The 18,947-nt window shown below is 35.0% G+C and overlaps 1 protein-coding gene across 2 annotated transcripts in view; it reads left to right on the top strand.

The window, feature by feature from the left end:
* mbd2 (methyl-CpG binding domain protein 2) overlaps positions 1-18,947 on the top strand; it is a 46,788-nt gene that overhangs the window by 16,501 nt on the left and 11,340 nt on the right. For both annotated transcript variants that reach the window (XM_051893081.1, XM_051893080.1), the window contains exons 3-6: positions 1,285-1,422; positions 4,490-4,580; positions 4,664-4,841; positions 11,812-11,937. In XM_051893081.1, the coding sequence (XP_051749041.1) occupies positions 1,285-1,422; positions 4,490-4,580; positions 4,664-4,841; positions 11,812-11,926 (522 nt within the window). In that variant the 3' untranslated portion in view covers positions 11,927-11,937. The remainder of the gene's footprint in view (positions 1-1,284; positions 1,423-4,489; positions 4,581-4,663; positions 4,842-11,811; positions 11,938-18,947) is intronic.

The following is an 18,947-nucleotide window of genomic DNA, read 5'->3' as shown; positions in this document are numbered from 1 at the left end:
TGTTTTTTATTTTGTTGTCTTTTGTTCATTCGTTCTTTTGTTCATTCATTTGTTTTTGTTAATTCATTCGTTCGTTCGTTCATATGTGCGTTCGTTCTTTCTATCTATCATTCTTTCTTTCTTTCTTTCTTTCGTTTGATCCTCCTTTCATTCTTTCTTTAGTTTGTTCATTCTTTCATTTGTTTGTTTTGTTCTTTCTTTTGTTTGTTCGTTCTTTCTTTGGTTCTTTTATTCGTTTGTTTGTTCATTTTGTTCATTCTTTTTTTTCTTTTGTTTGAGCAGTCTTTCATTCTGTTTTAGTTTGTTCATTCATTCGTTCTTTTTGTTTTTATTTGTTCTTTCGTTCATTCGTTCTTTTTCATTCATTCTTTCTTTTTTGATCCTTCTTTTGTTCTTTCTTTCATTTGATCCTCCTTTCATTCTTTAGTTCATTTATTCATGCTTTCTTTCGTTTGTTTATTTTGTCTTTTGTTCATTCGTTTGTTCATTCTTTTGTTCAATCATTCTTTCGTTCTTTCTTTCTTTCTTTCTTTAGTTCGTTCATTCGTTCTTTTTTCCTTTGTTTTGTTCATTCTTTCTTTTTTTAGTTTGTTCATTCATTCTATTATTTGTTTGTTTGTTTTTTCTTTCATTCTTTCTTTCATTCTGTCTTTGGTTCTTTCATTTGTTTGTTCTTTATTTCATTCATTCTTTTGTTTGTTCTTTCTTTCGTTTGAGCTGTCTTTCTTTCTTTCTTTCTTTCATTTGTTCTTTTGTTTTTTCTTTCGTCTGTTCATTTTTTCATTCTTTCGTTCGTTTGTTCGTTTTTTCAATCTTTCATTTTGTTTGTTAATTTAAATTAGTTATTTTAATTTTTCTAAAGTATTAATTCATTTATTTAATAATACATTTTATTTTATTTAAACCAGCTCTTGTTAATTGACCTTCATTAGCAATGAATTTTATTAATAAGTAAATTTGTTTATTTCTTTTATTTAGTTATTTTATTTAAGCCAGTTCTTGTATGTTGACATCATTATCATCAGAACTCAAAGGACGGACTCATTCAGAGATGGTAAGAGGTCAGAGGTCACTCTTATTCAGCAGGTCTGGTTGACTGATCTGATTGGTCAGATGAATTCTCTGACAGATTCTTTGAATCATGTGTTGATACACAGGTAACTCAGCCTGTGGAAAGATGTTGTATATTTATTGTCTTTGTGTTGTTTTATTTGAGATGTGATTGAGCTCAAGTCACAGAAGTTCAGCGTTGTGTTTTTGGCTCATGACTCTGTCTGTCCGCAGGGAAAGCCGGATCTGAACACAGCGCTGCCCATCAGGCAAACGGCCTCCATCTTTAAGCAGCCGGTCACTAAAGTGGTCAATCATCCGAACAACAAGGTGAAGACGGACCTTCAGCGAGCCACAGAGCAGCCGCGACAGGTCAGGATCTCCATCATCTACACATCAGTGATGTCTCTGTGCTTCAGTTTAAGATTTAGTCATTACGTGCCTTTGTCATGTTTATTAGCTTTTTAACATGTAGATTTAGTTTTAGTAATTTTAGTGCCTCACCTTGAACTTATTTTTAGTTCCAAAGCAACATTTCGAGCTTTCCTTCTAATATTTATATTTTATTTCAGCTTTATTTCAGTTAACGAAAATTATTTTTTTATTATGCAAACAAAGATTGTGACAATATTTACATGCGACAAATGCTTAATAACCGAGGCAAACAAACATACATACCAACGGCCAACATGTACATTTGTACATTTTTGCATAAATAACAGCATGTTAATGCAGATGATATAGATGAATGTGACCTGAACTGAAATGTGAGGCCTGAAGAATTAGTAATTATCACCCATCTCTCTGAAATACCTGATTGTAACTGGTCAATGATTTCAACACAATGTCCAAAATAAGTTGATCCCGCCCCTGGAATCCCTGTGGAATGCTGGTCCTGTATGTGAGCACTAGAGGGCGCTGGAGCCGCAGGAGTCTCTCACTGTGACTCACACTGATCCTGCAGGAGTAAACAGATCCGCATGTTCTGTTCTCACATCCGTCACATTTCAGTGTTTGTTTGAGTCCTGATCTCTACACTTGCTGCAGAAAATGTCTTCAAGTCAGAACAGTTCCTAAAAGAACAAGTGTTGGGATTTTGAATATTTTCAGACAGAACTCTTGATGTAAATTGAATAAGAATTCTTCCAGTTTCTGCTCTACTTCTCTATATGTTGTGCTCTCGATTTATTTATTTGCTTGCATATTTATTAATTATTTATTGAACTTTTTTTAAATTATTTAAAATAAATTTTATTTCTTTATAATGAAATTAACTAATAAATTAATTTTGTAAATAAATAAAATTCATTTTAAATAAATGAAACAAAACAAACAAATAATATTAGTTAATTATAATATAACAAGCACAATATTTAGAGCCCCCAAGAAATATAGCACAATTTGGAAGATTTCTTAAATAAACACATAAATATAAATACAGTACATTACCAATTGCCGTATTTACCGTATTTACAAATTTTTTGCTTTTGTTTTACTTTTTCATTGTAATTCTCATTATTCTCATTTCTGAACTTCATTGTTTTTATTTAAATGAGCATAAATTAAAGACAGTATGACGAACACTACTGTGATATATACATGCAGAACAATTTCAGTAGTTGTATGTTTTATTTTAAATATTTCATACGTTTATTTGTATTTATTTATTTTTGCCTGATAGCAATGAACATTTGGAAGGAAAATGTGTCTAATTTTCTTGAAAATAATCTCTCAATCTTAATGACTTTAAAATAGGCTTGATTTTCTTTTATGTAAAACATAATTTCTCATTTCTTTCGTTTGATGACGTGATCACGACAGGTTTTGTCTTGTTTAATCCAGTTCATTCGTCACCCGTGTTTCTGCTTATTCCGCCATGATGTGAGATCGGAGCTTTTGGAACAAAATCAGGAACATTGATCTCCAGAAGGTCCAGAAGGTGATGGTTTGAGATGAAGCTCTTCATCAGACGCGTCCTGGTCTGAATGCTTTACTGTCCGCTGGGTCACAATAACACGGAATGAGCTTGTAAAGATGTCAGGCTGCAGAAGAGAAAATCTTTACGCAGATGAAATGGTTTGTCAGATAAAAGACCTCGAATGAACTCTCAGAGAATCATGGGAGCATAAACATAACAAACACACTCGTCCTCGTCCCTATCGCTGCCAATGCTTTACTTTTGTTAAAGCACTTTGTATTATAATGGAATGAACATTAAAATACAGTCCGTTTCTGAAGTACACAAAAGTTTGAGGTCAGCAAGATTACTTTTATATATCCAGGGACGCATTAAACTATTCAAAAGTGACAGTAAAGACATTTATAATGTTACCAAGGATTCTATTTCAAATAAATGCTGTTATTTTGAACTTTCTATTCATCAAAGAATCCTGAAAAATAAAAGTTTCCACAAAAATCTGAACTGTTTTCAGCATTGATAATAATCATAAATGTTTCTTGAGCAGCAAATCATCATATTAGAATGATTTCTGAAGGATCATGTGACTGAAGACTGGAGTAATGATGCTGAAAATTCAGAGGAATAAATTACACTTTACTATATATTCACATAAAAAAACAGCTGATTTACACTGGAATAATATTTAGGATTTTTTCTGTATTTATCATCATATAAATGCATCTTTGGTGAGCAGAAGAGACTGATAAACCTTGATTTCACTTCACTTGTGCTGACTGTGTGAAAGTAAATGCCTCGGTTCTTCACGTTACAGTAGTCGAGGGTGGATTTTCTTCTACAAGCCCCGTGACGCTCATGGAAGAGCTTTATTTAAGTCTCGGGTTCAATAAATGGTGCGGTGTTTATGAGCTGTTGCTGGCGTTTATGGCTCCCGCGGGCCGCCGCCGGACTAACAGCTGATGTCTAACCAGCTCTACACATCCACTTATTGAAACTTCATAATGTGCACTTAAGAGACGTGAGCGAGGGGAAATATCACTGATGATACGTGCAGAAGAGCCCCGCAGGACCATCTGACCTTTTACATTCATTACCACACATGATTAAGACTGAAAAACGCTGTGTATCTGGAGGACGGGGGTAATTAGAGCCATATTAGTAAGCTTGAGGATGAGATCTGATGTCAGAGATCTGTCATCAGTCACTCATCATCATCATCATCTTTAGGACTTTCTGTCTTTGTGGACGAATCTTCTCGCAGCTCTTGTCTGTACAGTCAGTCACTGTGAGAACACGTGTTATTTTAGAGTATTCATATTTGAATTGGGTTTTATATGTTCAGTTTTCATAGTTTGTTTTAATAATTTTATTTTATTTTATTTTTGTGTATCTAATATTTGTTTTATTTTATTTCAGCTTTATTTCAATTAACGAAAATATTTTCAGTAGTTAACAGCTCTGCTCTGTTGTTGTTGAGAACTGGATCTTCATCGGTTCTTCTCGTCTCTTGTGTGTGTGCAGCTCTTCTGGGAGAAGCGTTTGAAGGGATTGCGGTCGTCGGATGTGTCGGAAGAAGTGCTCAGGACTATGGATCTGCCCAAAGGCTTACAGAGTAAGACGCCATCAGCTGGATGTCTTTCAGTCTCATTCCAGTGGTTTTGTCTGTCGGTGTGTAACGTCTGTCTGTCGTCACAGGTATCGGCCCAGACTCGTCGGACGAGACGCTGCTGTCGGCCATAGCGAGCGCCCTGCACATGAGTTCAGCGCCCATCACGGGTCAGACGTCCACGGCCGCCGAGAAGAACCCCGCCATCTGGCTCAACACATCCCAGCCGCTCTGCAAAGCCTTCACCGTCACTGATGAAGACATACGGTGAGATGTGTGTGTGTGTGTGTGTGTGTTCAGACTCTTGAAGTCTATGGCAGCACATAGAACCGTATGGTAAAAACTTGTGAAATTTGGCACACAGATAGAGGACAGGCCCAACATTAAACACAGCAATTTTGAGTCTGTAACTCAAACCCTCTAGCGCCACCAACTGTCCAAAATTTCACTTAATTTTATGCTAATAACTCTCTTCCTCTGATTCCTTGGCTCAAGACGATTCAATTGTACCCTATGACATCATTTTCCGTCATGAAAGTTTTCTGCCTTTTGAATTTTTCGAACTTGTGCTAGACTGTTCATCCATTTTTTATATTTTTTTTTGTTTACCAAAATTGGCTCAGATCATCTTCAGATGATTATGATTAACACGCAAACAAATTTGACAAAGATTGTGCCAAAATTGATGCGATATCTCCGCAACGCTTCAGTGTATTGAGACAAATCTTGGTACATGTCATCACAAGCATGACCTGAGGCTACATGCAGCGTTTCAGCACAGCGCCACCTACTGGTGTGAATATAACATGCAAACGAACGCATAACGTACGCATTATGCGCAAATGAATTCGACGAAGAGTGTGCCAAAATTGATGCGATATCTCGGCACCGCTTTAGCATATTGAGACGAATTTTGGTACATGTCATCACAAGCATGATCTGAGGCTGTATGCAGTGTTCTGGCACAGCGCCACCTACTGGTGCGGAGATGCTATTTTTTAATTACAACTTCTGAACAATTTGTCCAAAAATCATAAAACTGGTCTCTTTTGATTCAGTGCAGCATACCGAGTCGAATGATTCCCTAATTTCACCATATCAGCCATTTTGGGCATTGGCCATTTTGAATTTTGTCGTAAAATGCTGTAATTTATGCACACATTAGAGTATAATTATAAAACTCGCTATGTGTCATTAGGATCATGCCCTGAAGATACTCAAAAAGTTTTGGAACTTTGTACCTTTTGGTCAACATTTATAGTGAAATTTCAAAAAATGCTAATAGCTTTTGATTAATTTTGCCTATTTTAATGAAACTAGAGTTGAGTCATACCGATAACTGATACCAATTATGCCACATTCGGTCAAACCTGTTGTCCGCCATTTTGAATTTCTATTAAAACCTACTTGAAACTCCTCCTAAACAATTGTCCGAATTTCACCAAATCATCTCAGATCATCTTCAGACCATGCGGGCATAAAGTTATTAAAAGCTTTTTGATAGACCAAACCACTCTCGAACAACGCATCAACAAATTTGAATTCGCCACCTATTGGTCAAATGCCATAAACAGATAAATCATATTACATGTTACATGTGATTTGAATTTATTTTTTTTTCAGCCATTTTGACTAAAATCATATAAACATGAATTTTTTTATTATTCATCATGCATTTTTTGTGCCAAAATTAGTAAAAAAACAAGTTTCAGCATTCAGCAAATATGATGCAGGGCGGTGATATGCCTTGTATTGTATGAGCTCATGAATAAACAGTTATATTCATTGTTACACCTTTAGAAAGGATAATGCATTATATAACACATGACAAACAAGCAATTTCAGATGTAACAAGGAATCTTTGAATATTATAATGCATTTTAACTTTGGTTATGATTGTAATGCATTATATCTTTCAATAAACAATGTACATTATGAATACATTCATATTGCATTACATGTAAAGTGTTAGCATGTTTTCTGATGCATGTGATTTAGTCATGTCATGCAGCATTTTCACATTCAGGTTTGGACAGACAAATAATTGGAAACGTTTCCCGTTGCACCTGCTTGTTCAAGACGTAATGTTTTCTGATTCTGATTTCTGGTTTGTTGTGAGATCAGCCGGCCTGTTAATATTCCTTTATAATTGAGGAGTGATGCGATGTAAAGTTTGAATGTTTTATGTATTCATTGAGTTCCCTCTCAGTAAAGGCGTGTTGCTCAGCGTTGGGAATCAGGTGTCACAGTTCAAGCCGAGCTGAAACCATCCCGAGTTCTCATGAGATTGATGTGTCGTTTCACTTGGCTCCCGGGGTAAATTGGATGCTTGCGGTATGAAAAACACGAATGAAATAAGATTTTCCTGCTGTAGTTGTTTTCTCTCTGGCGTTCCTGCAGCATACTGATGAGACGGCTCGTCCTCCACATACACTATTAGTGTGACTGGCAAATTTGTGATCTGAAAACAAATATTGTGGTTTTACATATTGGTCAACTTTTTTTTTTTTTTTTTTTTTTTCATGGCTGTGAGTTTGAGGCTTTTTGAAAGTTATCAAAAAATGTATGAAACGTTGTGGTGTGATTTAGTGGTTAAAACTGGTTAGCAGAGAGTGATCTAAACTGGTGATGTAGACTCTATCTTAGTCCACTGTACAACACGTGGTTAAGGTGGAAAAAATTTCAGTTTTGTCAACTCCGTCAGACGTCAACTCCGTCAGGTTTTATGTCTGATGGTTGATAAGTGCTCTCAAAAAGTCTATATAATGTGATTTAATATGTTTTTTGCATATGGGGAATTCTTCTAATGTTGTTTCATGATTCTATTTACATATACTGTATATTTGACCCCAGCTGGACCTTTGTCATCTCCGTCTGTATTTGTCAACTCCATCAGAATTTGTCAACTCCGTCTGTATTTGTCAACTCCATCAGTTTTTGTCGGCTCCGTCAGGATTTGTCAATTCCGTAAGTGTTTGTCAACTCCGTCAGTTTTTGTAAACTCCATCAGTATTTGTCAGCTCCGTCAGTATTTAACACTGTCATGTGAAGGTTTTTGTTAAATTTGAAAGAAATGTCTTATTCTTTTTTCAGTTTATTGTGTTAAAATATTAAAACATCAACTGAACTACATTATATTGTGTCTGATTTACCTAAGAACATTGGTTATATATGTTTAATATTAAAAAGGAGGTTAGAGATTTAAGGAATTTAGGAACTGGATTGTTCATAATAACCCCAACCAAGAGAGAGAGAAAAAAAAAGAGTTTTTATTTTTTTCACTTAGCTCCTTTACTAAACACCATTATTACATAACTGAAGACTTTACACTGTTGTTGGATGGATCAAATTAAAATATCATGCTTTTTAATGCGACTGACGAAGATGACACAAATTAAGTGAATAAATGTATATTTTTAGAAAAACACATTTTCCGAAAAACCTGTTCCCTACATGGTTAATTAGCTGAGACCTTTGTCTACAAATATATCAGTTTAAAAAATAATGTATTATTAAATAATAAAAACTAACTTCTAAAACATGTTTTGTCCCTTATTGCAAGAATCAGTGATTGATATATATAATTTATTTTTTATAGGTGGTTAGAAGTTAACAGTTTATGTTAAAAGAAACATTTTTTTAGTTTGAGGCTGCTGTGAGTTATAAAAAAATGTATGCATTTTAAATCTTTAAAATATATCATAAACATTTAAACAGAGTATCTGGTTTAAGAATATTTAACTAATTTCGGATAATTCATATAATGTTGTTTCCATTTGTGCTTTAAACACAATTTGCTCATATATGGTTCAAATCTATTTAGTAATATTAATAAGTTTTAAATATATATTTCTTATTTCTTTTGCTGTTATTTGAGATGCAGTTGGTCAGTATTAGGGTTGTTCTGGTAACAAATGATTCAGTCATTTTCATGAATCTCTATTAATAGTTCTGTTACTGTTGAAACATAGATACGTTTCCTATACTGAAATATTGCTGGAAATGTAAAAATCTCTCCTACCAGTTCACCAGACATTTCTCCAGTCCAAAACACAAGATGGCAGCAGCCGCACACGCGTGACACAGAGCACACACGCACTAGAGCTGCGCGGCCGTCTGCCAGCGACGATTAGAGCAAGGAAAGGCCTGAGAGATTCAGCCCAGGAAAAAACCCAGAGGTTAAAATTAGCATCTGTCATCCCGTGTGGACGAGGCTGCAGTAATTATGTGCTTTATTCTTGTCTTTATATATAGAGATGCACTGAGTCAGTTCTTGGGTTCTGTCGCATTCAGACTCACGCTGATGGAAATGCAGGAATGTCAGCGAGTTCACGCTCGGATCATTAGGATTCAGGACACGTGCAGCAAGCGCTTGTTCCTTCCTCTGTGTCTCGTAATGGTTCTGATGGTAATGCTGAGTTATATAAGAGAGAACCATGAGCGGCGACAAACAAGCTTCCATTAGAGAGTGTGTGTGTTGAATCGCCTGCAGCTGATGTCAGATGTTTGTTCTTACTCTATAAGCGTTTGATGACAGCAGCATCATTCTGACACCCGATTACAGGCCTGATTCCAGTACAGCAACATAATGCACTTATATTTTCCCTGAATGCCACTTATAAATGCAAGTCAAGATGCATCATTTCATCTTCCTCTCTGACCTTTACATTTAAAGGGACGGTTCAGCCAAAAAATGATCATTCTGTCAGCATTTACTCATCCTCATGTCATTACAAACCTGTATTTCTGTCTTTTGTGGGACACAAAATATGATATTCTGAAGAATATTGGGAACCAAACAACACTGGATCCCATCAGGGTTATTATTAACTAAAACTAGTTTAAATAAAGCTGAAATAAAATAAAATTAAATAACAGATAAAAATTTAACTAAACCAAAGTTGCCTCATGAAGTTGAAGCACTAAAATTACCCACTCAAAATAAATAAATAATAAAAAAAAATAAATAAATAGTAAAAATGACAAATGCACATAAAATTACTAAAAAAAATTAAACTCCGTAATATAAAAAATACAAGCTAATTCAAAACATTAATTAAAACTATAATAACATATAAATAATACTTAAAATAACATTTAGGCAGATTTCATGCTGTACCTTTAAGACATCTTTATGTAAATGAGCTGTGTGTAACAGTTTGGTTCACACTGTCGTTCATCAGGGCGAGTTGAGCTGCTGAAACTGTAGGTGTTAATGTGTGAATATGTAAATGAGCTCATGGCTGTGATGTTATAAACATTATTTTTGATGGTTTTTGCATCTCGATTTCATGAAATGATGCCAGCGTCGGCTGATCTGTGAACCTGAGCGACGCCACTGACATAGCAAAGTGTTGTTGGTATCATTTTTAATTAGACGTGAGCTGTTTTAGATACTGGTGTTTTTCTCTTGTTTGTTTTTCATGTCAAAATGCATTCTGGGATTGGCTTCCATGCGCTCTGAGCTTCCTGTCCAGACAGACAGTGTGTCAACACTGTACATCAAACTCCAACTCCTCAATCTCAAAAGAGCACGAAAAATACGCTTTTCCACAAAATGTGCCTATAGGGAGGACTGAGGAAAGATGGTCTGCGGGAATCATGGGTAGGGGTGATGAGAGGTGATTGACGGGTTGGAGATTGATGTTCTGAAGAGCTGTGGGAACCAAACAACATTGGACCACATTAGAGTTATTATCATCAACTAAAACTATTATAAACATTTTTAATTTAAATAAAGCTGAAATAAAGTAAAAAAAATATATAAATAATAGATTAAAAAATGGTTACACTTCATTCTATAAGTAAATTTGCAACTACATGTCAACTTATTCTACTAACTAAAACCCGAATCTGACAGTCTACTAATACTCTACTGACGTGTAGTTGATGAGTTACTTCTAGTTAGTAGAATGTGTGAAGTGGACCATCAAATTAAAGTTTTACCCTATAAATAAATAAATAAATAAATAAATATCTAAAACTGAAATAATTGCAAATTAAGCCTAAATAGTAAAAATAAGACAAAACAAAGCATATAACAAAATTATTAAATATTAAACTAAAATAAAAATGACAAAATAAAATTTAAACAAAAATTAGAAATGTTATCTTGGGTATTGACTGAAATAAGTTAGTTTGAAGAACTAAAATACTCAAACTGATCAAAATAATTTAAACCTAAATAGTAAAAATGACAAAAGAACATATCAAAATTACTAAAAATTAAACTAAAAAATGAAATGATGAATCAAAAATTAATTGAAAAATAGAAATTTTGCTTTGGAAACTTACTGAAATGACTTAGTTGAAGCACTAAAATTACTCACTGGAATTAAATACAAACTAAAACTGAAATAAAAATAACAAACGCACATAACAAAATGACTAAAAATGTAACTGAAATTGTATATGAGCATTTTAACCCTGAAAAGCATGAATGTTTCTGCAATCACTATTACATATTCGGATCTATTTCTAACACGGATGGATCTCTAACTGCCGCAATAGTATAAAACTCTCCTGATATTTTAATATCTATTACAAAAGTATAAAATAAAGCATGTTTTGTTTCCTTTTGGAGCTTGGAAGGGTTCAATATGAGCAGATGTTTTTCCCATCATCACTGTCATCGTCAGCATCTGGCTCATATTTGCCATCTCAATCATATTCTCAAAATTATCATTTTTAACGTCTTTAAAATCAGATCCACCATCACTGACACTAATGACTGTGATACAATACTTTCTCTCCAGGTAATCGCTGAGCCATTTCAAGTTTTTCTGATAATACATGTTTATTCTTTTGTTTAATGCCTGCTGTGATTATGAGTGAAACATCATGTCATCATTGTGTCTCAGACACTGCCACCTTGAGGAATAAAGATGAATTGCACTTAGTCATCAGAGATTCAATTATTGTTGTGCAGAAAAATCTTGTTGATAATGATTCGATTGAGGAATACTAAGGTTGATGTCTGTCTTTATCAAATGAATGAGGGGGAGGGAAGTGAAAGGCGTCCCGGGTCGAGGTGTGTGTTTAAGGGTTAAGGGAGACAGAGGAGCGACGGCGTGTGGGAATTGTGGGTAGGGGTTATGAGAGGTGAGAGACGGATTGGAGGTTGATTGACAGGCCGGAGGGGGAGGTGAGACGCAGGTAAGAGCAGATAAAGCGAGGTCAAAGACCGTCAGGCTGCTTTTGTGTTTTGACTTCATCCCTCTTTTATCCTCTTCCTCAGGGAGCAGGAGCTGAAGGTCCATCAGGCCCGGCGCAGTCTGGAAGAAGCGCTGATGGCAGACACTTTGGCACGGGCTGCCGAATCCACCCGGGACATAGAGGGCAGAGCGGCGTAGAGATCCGGCAGGTGAGGAACACAGCGTCTGAACAAAACACGTTTTTACCTCAGTGTTTTACAGAATATAATGGAAGACATTTTAGATCTCTGTCTCATTAATACATTCACATCAAAAGTGAAATCTCAGTAACCTATTTTTAGTCCAAATCTGTGTGCTTTTCCTCCCTTTTATTGAGTATTTTAGCGTGATCAGAACAATATATTGGGCAATCAGAATTCAGGGCCACTTTAAAAACATGAGGTGTGTTTCATTCGACTGTAAGTGCCCTGAGAAGTGGATTTAACACTGTATTTCACCATCTTAAGTGAGATTGCAATCTGAAGGGAGCTGCGTAGGGAATAAGGGAACATTGATGCATCACTTCACAGGAAGTGGAGAAGGACATTTACCCATCAGTCATTGCGCATCAGTCGAGTATTGCAAGAGGTTTGAATAAAATAAATGCAATAAAAATGATCTGAGGCTCCAGCATTTTTTTGTGATATAAAGCGCACGAGACAATGCAACTATCGTGATTACTGTTTAATAAGATAATACACACATCTAATATAAACAAGTTGTTTATTTTCATATTAAATGTCAAAAACAGACAGTTCTTTCCAATGAAAAATGTATAACAATAACATTAAGAATAACTTTAAATGAAAGTGTGTAAATTGAATGTATTAAAAATAAATTAAAGCTTGGTATTATATTATAATTTATTAATATATTATATTATATTATATAATATTATATATTTTATTATTTTCTGTATTTTCTTTGGATTATTTAAGATTTTTTTTAATGTTTTGAAAGAGTCTCTTCTGCTCATCAAGGCTGAATTTATTTGCTCAAAAATACAGTAAAACAGTGAAATATTATTCCAATGTAAATCAGCTGTTTTCTATGTGAATATATAGTAAAGTGTAATTTATTCCTCTGAATTTTCAGCATCATTACTCCAGTCTTCAGTGTCACATGATCCTTCAGAAATCATTCTGATATGATGATTTGCTGCTCAAGAAACATTTATGATTATTATCAATGTTGAAAACGGTTGTGCTTCTTCATATTTCTGTGTGACGACGCTGCAGGGTGTTTCGAACACATTTCATCAGTTGAAGTGAACTGGTATCCTGTGTTCAGAGAGTAGGGAGCAGTGAACACTACATAGGGACCCTGTCAATCAGGATTCGGCGGTTGTTTTTGGAGCCCTGTTTACAGTCTTTGGGAATTTAATATTTCATCACAAGCATTACTGCAGCACATGCATGTTAATGATAACACACCGCCCTCAATAATCCGAGCGCGTGTCCGATGATTGTGGAGAGTTGATGATGGGAACGTGCAGAAGTGTGTCTCGCTGCCATGAAATATTCAAGGCCTCATTAAGACGCGGGTGAAGAGAGTCACATCACTTCATCCTCGTCCTCCTCGCTCACCTCTTCATCATCATCCTCCGCTGATTCTTCCTTAAAGGGAATTAATAGTTAATATTCCTTCATTCCACCCGTGTGTGGTTTAACCGTATTTCATTCCAGCAGCGTTGAAGATCCCGTCCGGCTCCTTCTGAATGCTGATGCGCTGTGAGATGGATGTACGTCGACAGAAACATGCTTTCTTGAATAATCAGTTCGACTGCTTTGCATTCACTGCTTCAGTGAGCTCTTCCTCTCTCTGAGCAATCGAATATCCAAAATATCAGACGGGCCGGTGGGTGGAATTAACAAAAGCTTTTATTTTTCACTTAGACATCTTTATTTTAATTCTGTGTCTCGTGTTTTTAAACGCATTATGTGTGAATGGCCTCTAGAATAGAATAGAATAGAAAACTTTATTGTCATTATAAAAAAATATAATGAAATTTGTTTAGTAGCTCTCAGAGACTTGCAGCCTCGGAAAAACAAAAAGTAGAATCCAACTTAAACGTTGACTGAGTACTTGAGACAGTAAACTTAACAAACTTAACACAATAAAATAGTGTTAGTTGGGATTCTTGCACCAAAAACATGATTTCCACTGATTCTCTGACCTTTACAAACAGGTACTGTACCTTTAAAGATGTATTTATGCATGCAGCTGACCTGTTTTATGATTGGATGACCGCTGCACGTGAATGTTAATGAGCTCATGATGTCATATATATTTCCCATGATCGCACGGATGAAGGTCAGATGTTACGCATCTTCTAGTTTCCATGTTTGCTGAAGTTCTGCTTCACCCTGGGCGTGCGTCGGTGAATTGATGTTGAAATGTTGTTTATTTCTCAATGGGATTTAATTTGTTTATGAGGTGACGGCCGCTCCGCTTCAGATGTGAATGCAGAGACGAGCTTCCCCAACACAAAACACAATTTAAATACAAATTAGCGAGTGCGCAAAAACCAATAACATTTGCATTAATTCCACAGGCGGGTCACATGGTGTGTTTCTAAGATAAATGAGTCTGTCCGCCGTATCGAGAGGATGTTTCCTTTCATTCAAATGAGGAACAGGCCCGTTTTCACACATTCACTCACTTTCGTCTGTTTGTTTGTTGGTTCGATTTGTGTATGTAGATGAGGACGGGTCGTTCATATGAAGCTTTTTCTCATGAATTTCTCCTTTCATTTATTAGTGCAGCATCTTTAACTGACTTGCGTGTTGCGGGGTTATTATAATTAACAAAACTATAAAAAAAAAAAAACTTGAAATATAATAGGCCAGTATGTTAACTGAGAGGAAATATGGTGATTTAACAATAAAGTTCCATTAGTTAGCATGAACTAACAATAAAAAAATACTTCTAAAGCAATTATTAATCTTAGTTTATGTTAATTTCAACATTTACTAATACATTAATAAAATTAAAAGTTGTATTTATTATTATAATATTTAATAGAACTGAGCTAACATGAACTAACATTGAAGAGTTGTATTTTTATTAACTTATTTTAACAAAGATTAATAAATAGTGTAACATATGTTTTGCTCATTGTAAATTAATATTAGTTAATGTGTTAACTAACTAACAGAACTTTATTGTAAAGTGTTTCCAATTAAATCTGTTTTCTCATTTTCATGTAGTTTAACCTGATGTACTAAAATATTGATTAAATAAAATTTGATTAAATTAAATGACAAAAACAACAAAACTAAGTGTATTTTGTCAGTCTCTAAACTATACTAGAATATTTATATTTATGCTTTTAGTTGATGAAATGTACACTGCATTGAAGGCGTAACGTTTTATCAGTTCATGCATGTGAATTTTGCTATTGTAAAGTGTTTCCAATTATTGTTTCCAATCTATTTCCTCATTTTCACTTGGTTGCATTTTATGTACTAAAATAACTAAAACTAAATAAATCAGTTTTAGGCATATAAAAAAAAAAAACTCAAGAAATGATAAAAACAAGAAAATTAAAACAATAAAAGTATCTCAGTGATTTAATTCTTCCTGAATTAGCTGCATTTTTGCCAGGTTTAATGAGGAAAATGTGGGAGTAAATAAATATGCTCAGAATTAGTTTGATTTCTCCAAATTCCAGATTGTGTGTGAAAGTCGGCTGATGGTTTGGTATCTGCTGTCGGCACGTCGGATGGAACATTAAATCATTCTTTCACATAATTGCTCTGATATTAATGTTTTATCGGTTAATTGCTGGCAGAGCGTCGCTTCATTCGCTGACTTCTAATTACAACATGTTTAGACACGCGTGTTCGAGGATTCAGAATCATTTCACACGAGAGGGAGAAGTCACTGTAACTCTTCACAATAAGGTTTCATCTGTTAACATTAGTTAATATAAGCTGAGAATGAACAATACTTGCACAGCATTTGTTAATGTTAATCTCAACATTTACTAATACATTTTTAAAATAAAAAGTTCTACATTAACTTTAGTTAATGCACTGTGAACTAACAAAAATATGAACATTTTGTTTTATTATTTATTACTTAATGCATTAACTAATAGGATCTGATTGTAAAGTGTTACTAAGAAATGCATATAACTGTATTTTTTTACCCGGGAAAGCAAAGTTTGTCAAGATTAACTTTACATGTTGGTTTGACAAAGGCTTGTTTGAAAGTTGAAGTTATATTTGAAATGCCACTTAGAGATTTTTGTATTTATTGTATGTATTTCATCATATTGATTAAATGAACTTTTGTAGATCAGGGTGAAAGAACACTTCATTTCCCAGAATGCATCACCTGTGTTGAATTTCTTTAAATTGCTATTATTACCCTTTATTATTTGTGTTCAGCAGTGTGTTTTAAAAAAGCAACACGTTTAGACTGTCAGATATGAGATTTTGTGTGTATATAGTGTGTTTATAGACTGTATTCACCGTATAACATCAGATCAAGTCTCTAGTTTCTTCAGTAGACTGTAAATTGGAGCCAAGAAACAGTCGTCGCTGATGACGTCATTTGGAGCCCAAGGTCCCGCCCACACTTCAGCTCCTGCAGACTCATTCAGTAGCACAGCTGTCAATCATGATGCCACACTCCATCAAATAACTATCTAAAACCAAACTTAATGCGAAAACGAACACTTGAACATACGTCAGCGTGATGAGAGCTACCTAAAATGACAGAAATTGGAATTGGAATTTTTAGTTTGACTCGCGTCCCGTTGGATCTCATGGAGAAGGCGGGGTTTATGAGCTGCAGTGGTGTCGTATAAACTAAGGTTACTGGTTGCAGTGAACTGGATCACTGGATCACTGCATTGACCAAACTAGCTGCTTTATAATATTAAGCAAGCTGTTTTCATCTCCGAAACGCTCTGTTTGTTGTGCCGTGAATGTTTAATTAATGCTTTGCACAAACTCTTAAATTGTGGGGCAGTTTGTGTTAATTACCCCCTTTATCCTGAAATCTCGGCGTAAGTGAAAAGCTTCTGCTAATGAAGATGCAAATTACCCGCACGGCTCGTGGATTGATTGTACACGTCTCTTTATTTCTCTGATGGACCCGCATTAGAACTTAAAAGCATTGATATTTATGTACATTTACACGTTACATTTTCTCTGCGTGTGCACGATAATTTGTTTCCTGATGTGATTAAAAACACTTTTTATGATGATTAGGTTTAATTGTGCTTGTAAATATGTTTCCTGTATTAGGCGAAATTACTGCGGAAAACATCCACGCAGGGATAGAAGTGTTTTTATGTCATTTATTTATAATTGAATATGGCAGCTTGCTGTACAGAATGAATTTAAGCTCTATAGAAAATGAGTTTCACAAGCAGAAATCATGTTTACAGTGGCGTGTTTCTTTATTTCACTGTGATAAACATTAAAAACACATGATTTCAAAAGCATGTGAGTGTGTTACTGTAAATGTGTGTGTGTGTGTGTGTGTGTATCAAAAAAAAAAAGTAAATTCAATTCAATGTCAAGTCAAATGTGTTTATATAATGTTTTCCACTCACACATTGTTTCAAAGCTTTCCAGAAAATCATGATGATAATGTTTATAATATCTTCATGTCTTATAGTCACATTTATCAGGTTAGAGCTGGGCCATAATAGAATTACATTTTGAGACGATACAGACATTCAGTTAACCAAGATTTGCTCTATCTTGTATACTTGTCTTTAAGTGAATATATTTTGTCGATGGAGCTTTTATAAATGCTGTTCAGCTTCAATTGACCCTGAATATTCGTTTGTATCTCCCTCTGTTCATCTCCGTCTGTGCCTCATTTCACCTGTTTCACTCGTTTGTGTCGAGTGTGTTTTCCTGCGCAGCCGTTATCGATCTGTGTGAATCTCTGAGGGCGTTTTAACGTCTGCACTGTGATCTTTCCGTCTGACAGCAAGATCCCGTCTGAATGTTTTATAAAAGCAGAAGGTTTATCTCATTATAAGTTTACCAGAGGACATTTCAGAGTTTTATTGCACATTATGAAGCAGGTAGTCGTGTTGTGATTGGTCGGTCCAGTGTAGCTGTTGACTGCACAGAGAGTACTAACTTAGTTAACATGGGTTGTTCATTTATTGATGCTGAATTAACAGATGGCACAGATGATCACTGGTCCAAGCCGCACAAAAATGACCAGAACAGAATGAACAATGAACAGAATTTAGATATTCCTTTGTGTTCAAAAGTTATGATGATGTGAATTTAATGATGTTGACCTAAAATTACATTAGATGCTATATTTTGGCAATACTTTAAACTATTGGAACGAAACTTGGTGCACTTCATCAGCATCATGGTTTGAGGGTACATGCCAAATTTCAGAACAGCACCACCTACTGGTCATGAAAAATGGCTATTTATGTTCATAACTTAAAATCAGAGAATCTATTAACTTACTTTACATGAGTTGCACATTCATTGATACGATCCAAAATTAGATTAACTGCTATATTTTGGCAATACTTTAATCTATTGAAATGAAATTTGGTGCGCTTCATCAGCACCATGATCTTAGGGTACATACCAAATTTTGGAACAGTGCCACCTACTGGACATCAAAAAAATGGCTATTTTTGTTCAAAACTTAAAAATCAGAGAGAATCTATTAACTTAGTTTACATGAGTTGCACATTCATTGATGCTGAATTTACATGTATTTTCCAGATTTCTTTGAGCACTGGAGCACATTTGGTCCTGAATAGTAATCGGACCAACTCTCTAGCGCCACCACCAGTTCAAAAATGCATTCTTTGGGGGCTTATAACTTTTGAATCTTTTGTTCTAGAAACAAAAGCTAGAAATTAGCTGCTATATTTTGGCAATACTTTAATCTATCAAAACAAAACTTGGTGCACTTCATCAGCACTAGGATCTTAGGGTACATGCCAAATTTTGGAACAGCACCACCTACTGGTCATGAAAAATGGCTATTTTTGTTCAAAACTTAAAATCAGAGATCATACATTAACTTACTTTACACGAGTTGCACATTCGTTAATGCTGAATTAATATTTATTTTCCAGATTTCTTTGAGCACTGGAGCACATTTGGTCCTGAATAGTAATCTGACCAACTTTGGGGTCTCTAAGACCAACTCTATAGCGCCACCACCAGATCAA

This window comes from Ctenopharyngodon idella, chromosome 5, assembly GCF_019924925.1.
Source record: "Ctenopharyngodon idella isolate HZGC_01 chromosome 5, HZGC01, whole genome shotgun sequence".
Lineage (NCBI taxonomy): Eukaryota > Metazoa > Chordata > Actinopteri > Cypriniformes > Xenocyprididae > Ctenopharyngodon > Ctenopharyngodon idella.
Note: the sequence above shows the minus strand (reverse complement) of the source record. Positions and strands in the feature narration are given on the sequence as shown.